The sequence below is a fragment of the Cyprinodon variegatus genome, unplaced genomic scaffold (assembly GCF_000732505.1).
Source record: "Cyprinodon variegatus isolate N-32 unplaced genomic scaffold, C_variegatus-1.0 Scaffold312, whole genome shotgun sequence".
Classification (NCBI taxonomy): domain Eukaryota; kingdom Metazoa; phylum Chordata; class Actinopteri; order Cyprinodontiformes; family Cyprinodontidae; genus Cyprinodon; species Cyprinodon variegatus.
Genome location: NW_015150765.1, coordinates 856099 through 862564, shown reverse-complemented (window position 1 = coordinate 862564; position 6466 = coordinate 856099). Strand labels below are relative to the sequence as shown.

At 47.9% G+C, this 6466-nt stretch overlaps 1 protein-coding gene across 1 annotated transcript in view; it reads right to left on the bottom strand.

The window, feature by feature from the left end:
- pkhd1l1 (polycystic kidney and hepatic disease 1 (autosomal recessive)-like 1) overlaps positions 1–6466 on the bottom strand; it is a 68604-nt gene that overhangs the window by 40086 nt on the left and 22052 nt on the right. The window contains exons 16-27 of the mRNA XM_015384431.1: positions 5990–6125; positions 5765–5908; positions 4748–4902; positions 4567–4671; positions 4344–4493; positions 4151–4275; positions 3916–4079; positions 3612–3781; positions 1762–1894; positions 1117–1271; positions 903–1025; positions 724–829 (exon numbers count right to left, since the gene is read on the bottom strand). Of these exons, the coding sequence (XP_015239917.1) occupies positions 724–829; positions 903–1025; positions 1117–1271; positions 1762–1894; positions 3612–3781; positions 3916–4079; positions 4151–4275; positions 4344–4493; positions 4567–4671; positions 4748–4902; positions 5765–5908; positions 5990–6125 (1666 nt within the window). The remainder of the gene's footprint in view (positions 1–723; positions 830–902; positions 1026–1116; positions 1272–1761; positions 1895–3611; positions 3782–3915; positions 4080–4150; positions 4276–4343; positions 4494–4566; positions 4672–4747; positions 4903–5764; positions 5909–5989; positions 6126–6466) is intronic.

Sequence of the window (6466 nt, the reverse complement as noted above, 5' to 3'; positions counted from 1 at the left end):
CAAGGTTTGGATCGGATCAGGGAAATTTCGATGCAATCAGCTGGTTTTCCTTAGATAGAAAACTTTGAATCAATCTGACTGGATGATCTGGTGAACTGGAAAGTGACCTGAGATGACATGATGAGAATTGGAGCTATAGAAATAAACTGAATAGAATTGAACTTCTTCCCTTAACAAGCCAGATTCTCTCTGAAGGTTTATTTATAACATGTTACAGTTTAACCAAAGTGTCTGTAATTAGTTTTGATTCTGACTACTTTCCATTATTGTAGGTAAACGCTGGCCAGATCAGAACAGGGCTGATTACTGTGCAGTAATGGCGTCATGATGAACTGTTCTCTCTCTGCAAAGGTAAAATAAAGTCCCGACAGAATGACATCCATCGATATCCGTTTATTTAACTGGAGTAAATAGTTGAATACTTTTTTTCCCACAGCACTATCTAAAATGCTTTGGATCTGATATTCTATCCTTTTTTTAATAACCTGCCCTTTATTTCAGTAGAATATTTAACTGAACTCGTCTGTTTTATTCGGACCGTATCCATATTCTGCTTTAGAACATCTTTAGAAGGAAGGATCAGAGGTTGATGGTTCTCAGAGGACACGTTTCTGCTTGACTTTGGTTCATGAAGGGACCTTACAGAGAAGATCTGAGGACCATGTGAGTCAGCAGGGCTGGAGCAGAACCACCTGAAATCCCTCCCCTGAGCTCAGCACGCACCTTGTGACGGACTGATTCCAGTCACCACTGGAGTTTCCTCCTCAGACCACTGAAAGCTGCAGTTCCCTGAGCAGTTGGAGGGAATGCCGTTAATGTAGAGCTCCACCTGCAGAAGGCAGCATGTTATGAGCGTTGGTGAGGCTGGAAGGGCTCAGGCAGACAGAGCAATCAGGACGTACCTGCGGTTCTTCTTCCCAAACCCGGAAAAAGTCTCCAGTCAGGCCTCGGATCAACTGTCCTCCCTTTGTTTTCTCCTGAACCTCAAAGTTGACATTATTACCAACAACCGACGAGTCGTCGACCTGCGGGGAGAAAATTCATCAATCGCCTCTGCAGGAACTTTAAAGCATTTCCTGACTGAACCTTTAGGACCAAAACCCCGTGCAGACAGACCTTCATCAGTGGCTGGGCTCCAGGTCTGTTCAGCCAGGTGACCCTCCACTTGGGACGTCTGCAGCTCCCCACTTCCTGCACCTCCACCTGGCCCATCTCTGGGATTCCCTCCAGAGCGTACTTCAGGTCCTCCCTGCTGATGTTCACAGGCAGACCTGACAGACACAGAGAAGACGCTCGGTCAGCATCATCCAGGCTGGGAAGGATGAGGCGGCGACGCTAAATTCATTAAATCACCACGACTGTATTAGTTTTAGTTATAAATAATGATCCATTGATTATTCCTTGATGGACTTTTCCTTTAAACCAGAAGAAATGAGGCGCTTCATTCAGAGCCTGAAGCGATGGTGACAGAGAGGATTAACACGGTGTTCAAATGTTAAAACAAGATGTGCTAAATGATTAAAAAGTCTGGCTCCTGGTGTGGCTCAGATCCAGCTCCTGTCAACACGTTGTCACCTTTAAGAATCTCAGACTCGCTCCTCCTGTTCTGCTCTTTGTCTTCTGACAGGAGGAGGATTGAGCAGGAATCTGGATGATTTGTTTTGGAAACCTTTCAAAGAGCTCACAGATGTCTGCCCGTCACCTCCACAGCCCCAGCACCGCCCTGGAATCACAAACAGACCCTCACTGGCGCCAATTTACCTTCAGCTCGGCCTCCGTAAATCTCCACGTCAAATGTGCCGCTAAGAGGGGGCGTGGCGCTCTGGGGGCGGGTGACGGAGATGGCGGTGCCTCCGGTAACGAACTCTGCGGCGTCCTCGCTGCGGTTAGACATCTTCAGAACAAAAAGCATAAAAGGTTTATTCCAAAAAATGAAGAAACAATCCACTGGACTTTGTTTCCAAGTTGGAAGACGTTTCGCTTCCCATCCACACTGCGAAAATTATCTCGAAATAAGTCAACATTTCTTAAATTAAGTGTATTTACCTTTAATTTGAGTAGATAAATAAGATAATTAGCCTATGGAATGAGTATTTCTAATCTTAAAACAACATAAGTAGATAATATGCGCTTTATATCAGACTATGCAATTATTTTTCCTTATTTTAAATGTAAACAGTCTTGGTCCAGTGGCAAAGTTTCACACTTACCTCCTCAATTCAAGAAAAAATGACTTATTGAGATTTAAACTTTTTCCAGTTCAATTCAAAATGTCAGAAATAGCGTTTAGTTCCAGGTTTCATCCAGCAGCCCAACAAAGCCTGGTTTTAGTTTAGAAAACATGTACTGTAAATAGAAACGGATGAACGGGTCCCCCCCTCTGCAATGGGGGTCGTTTGGTTCATGATCTGGCCTGTTTGCTCCCCCTTAATTAGATATTTGTTTCACTTGCCGTTTTCCCTCCCTGCCTCAATTATAATTTATTCCTCTCACCTGTTTCTTCTGGGTTATATTCTGTTCAGCCTGAGCATTCGGGGCCAGATCATTATTTCCTGTCTGTCTGTTCAGTTTTTGCCATGGTTCTTGTCCTGGATCCTGGCGGCCAGGGGAAAGAGGGTTTTTGTGTGTGTCTCGTCTCCTGATCGTCCACTGTTCCTCCCCCGCGGAGTCCGCGGTTTTGGCTCTATATGTGGGGAGGTTCAGTTTTTATCTCAGTAAGCCTGGCTCCAAGGTGGAGACCAGTTTAAAGGTCCTGCATCAAGTTCTGGTTCCACGTCCTGTCCCTGCTACCCTCTGCCACTGAGCCTCCCTGTCTGCACCTGATCCTGTCTGCTCCTGTGCGTGACCACCTGGTCATGCTTCTGGTCGCAGTCAGACTCTGAACCCGCCTAAGAGCTCTATGATGTCTGGAAGTCTGGATCCTGCCACCTGTCTGTTCCTGCCTGATCTGGATCCTGTTCTGTCTGTTCTGGATCCCTGACCAGGATCGGCTTCCAGCAAGACCTCTGGAACTGCAGCACTGGGGACATTCTTGGACTGGACTATTAAACCAGGTAAGTGACCAACTCAGATAATCATCTTCTGTCAGATGATCGTGGTCACTTACCTGTGTTTCTCCCACAGAGTGTCTGAGATTGGGCTGTACCCCGCTCCCCTCCTGCAGTATCCGCGAGCCACAGCTCCACTTTAGTTTTCGTCTTGATATTTAATAAATGTTTAGAACTTTCCTACTGACTGTCTCTCCTTGAATACTGGCTCCCTCTGTCCTCGGTTCATGACAGTTTGGCTTCTTTGTTAGCCTGCAATGCCCCGAAAACAAACAAAAGAAATCCTCATTCCGTTGGCAAATCCTCTTGACATGAGAACGCACACAGAGATGGTGAAACGGCTAAACTCCAATGGATTGTTTTTAACATTTTTTGGAATGATTTTGACCTGCTTGCTGAGAATCTTCACCAGCATTTAGAGATAATAGTCCGGACTCACGGGGGGAGAAGGAATGAAAATCTTCTAAAAGGTTAGGAAGAAAGAAGACTCCGGGAAAGAGGACGGGCAGCGGATGGCGTGACGCGGGTGGAGAGAGAGGTAGGTGGTCAGACCTCATATGTTACCTGCATGAAGCCGATCTCCATTAGCGGGAAACCAAACGCACAATCCAGCGGCGTGGCGGTGATTTCGTATGTGATCTGTGAAGGTGCAGTTTGCAGTTTGGTGACTGAGAACGCTTCGATGGACCTCCCAGAGCTCTCGAACGGGGGAGGTCTTCTCCTGAGGGGAACGGCTGAGAAACCAGAAAACAAAAGAAGTTGGTTTGCGACTCAACACAGTGTTTCTCACAGAGTTCACCAATGGAAGCCCGATTTAACCAACGACAGATTGACAGATAAGAAACCCAGGATCATGTCTAAACAGCACCGTTTACATCCATGGTGGTTGGAGTCTTCCCGATGTGAACCACATCCACGTAGTAATCAGCACCAGGTTGGTCGCCGTAGAGATAAAGCTCCTGCAGGCTGAACCTGCTGCCCAGGAACGCTGTCTGCAGAGCGCTCAGAAGGTCCAGGCACCCATAGCTCCATCTGCAAAGAAACGCTCAGCCTCAAACTCTGCAGAACATCCAATCACAGCTTTTAACTCGCGCTCTACCTACCTGTCCTTGCTTTTGAGCAAAGCGGGAATTCTGGTGTTTTCTGACTGAGTCTGACCGCTGCTGTCGCTGTAGGTGAACTTCAGCCCAAGTTCATCCCTCAGCGGCCCTTTGTAGGCGAAGCAGAGCTGAGGGAGGAGACAGACGTTAAAAGGTTGGAGGTGAGCGGACTTTAGGGCGTCTCTCAGGCCTTTACCGTGGGGTGCTGGTCCAGGGGCAGCGGTCCGTACTGCTCTCCTGACTCTTTGGTGAAGGACTCCCTGAAAAGATGGCCGGCGTTCTTCAGAGACCAGAACCCACAGAAGCCAGAGTTGCCCTCAGGAGTCCCGCTCTGAGCTCCTGTGAACTGCGGAGGTCAGGGGACAGTTAGCTAGACATCTCCGTCAGACAATCGTCCTCTTCCCTCTGCCATCACTGACCTCAGAGTTTTCAAAGTCATTGAAGTATTTCACGTTCAGGCCTTCGGTGGTCAGAACTTCAGAAGGACAGTCAGGTTTCATCAGGTCCTCCAGGGCCGCCTGCACCTGTTTGGAGACACAACCTCAGAACGTCTCAGAGGGAAAAACATGAAGACCAAATCTATACGCGACAGTTACAGACCTCAGACTCGGTGGCGTTGAAGGCGATAGGCGCCGTAGGAACCCCGGCCCAGCTCACAGTGAAGGTCGCCATGTTGCTCTGACCTTTGGTGACCTCAGAAACAGAGATGTTGGTGTCTGAGCTCAAAACCTCAAAGTCAAGAGCCTCAAAGTCACCTGGTAAAGGAGAAAAGACGGCTTCATTCAGTTTGGCTGATCTATACGACGTGTGGCCCCGTTTCTTCTCATCACAGGCTCTGTATCTTAACAGGGTTTCTTCAGCTGGGAGGGTTCTGTTGTGACCCATTGCCAGCAACGTGTGCAACCATTCACTGCCTAAACAACTGTGTCTACAGTCCCTTTATCCTCCGTTCAGAACTACTGCCATCCACTCATCAAAAATGTGTCCAATGCCTCAACTTGGAGATAAGCGCAACACGAGTTCCAGGCGTATGTCTAAAATGTTGAGCCGGATGGGAAACAGTATTGGGAAAAGCCGCTCTGCTTCTTTACCTTTTCCTGCCCCTGTTCTACAACAGCAGATAGAATCAAGTTGTTTTGCTGTGATGAGAAGGAAAAAAGGAGTTTTGAGAAGTTTCTAATCGAGAAAGTCCACCTCAAGACGTCATCTTTGCAGTCAGTTCAGCGAGATCAGGATCCATTCTGTTGTAGTCGTCGTAGCGTAGGTGCTAGGCTAACTAAGCTCCTCTGATTGGTCGAAGCGTCCAGCTGCAAATGTTCAGATTTTCCAACTCTAGCATCTGGACATGCTTGACACAGGTCAGGTGTTTGAAAGCTTGAGACTTCAACACTGCCTGGACCTGAACCCCCCTCTATAGCTCACTATGGAGAGGTTAGGGAAGGTTTGGGTTTGGTTGGACCAATAAAGGGTCGTGGATTTGGGCCAACAGGAACGTGTTCCTGGGAAACTGGACTGAATGGATGGGATGGTTAGGAACACCTAGAAGATGACTGGAAATGATCCAGTTGGTTATATTCAGTGGGCCTTCAGAGCTTTCGGTAGTGAGTGAGTCCGTACCTCTGTCAGAGTTGAAGGTGATGGTGTAGTGAGACCCCTGACCGTCCTCCTGTTTGCTGACCTCAACAGTGTCGGGTTTGATGGACCACAGGTTGTTCAAAGCTGCTTCCAGCTCCTCTGCTGAGGTGCTCACAGGAAGTGGTCCTACAGGAGATGGAAAAACACCAAAGCTGTACTCTGAGCTGCACTCGACCCCACCGACATGTGGAGGAACCTAGATGTTACCGGTTTGGGCGCTTCCGTAGCTCAGCTGGAAGAAGGTGCTTCCACATAGATGGGTGGCACAGCCGCTACTGATGCTGACCTTCTGCACCTCCCTGACTGATGGGGCCCCCGAGGGCCAGTTGTCAAAGGTGAGCACCTGAAAGAGGGCAGGGATGAGTCAAAGTGAAGCAATGATGAAGAACTGAGGCAAAAACCACGGTTGGAGAATTAAAGAAGTGATTCCTGTTAGATATAAAAACATTGAATGATGTGATGCTTTGGATTTTAGCATCTAACGATTTTATGCTACGTTCACAAAAAAGCTGCTGGTTCATTTCTGATGCTTGTCCACATTAAGGTCAGCCGTCCAGTAAAGTGAGTCCAGATGCTTCTGCTGCTCCTGTGTTCGATGCCAGAGAGCAGCTTTGCTATTAGCTGTGATCAGCGGGTAGAAAGTAGTTAGAATCTATGTTGAAGTGAGAAAGTCCTCCTGAAAAC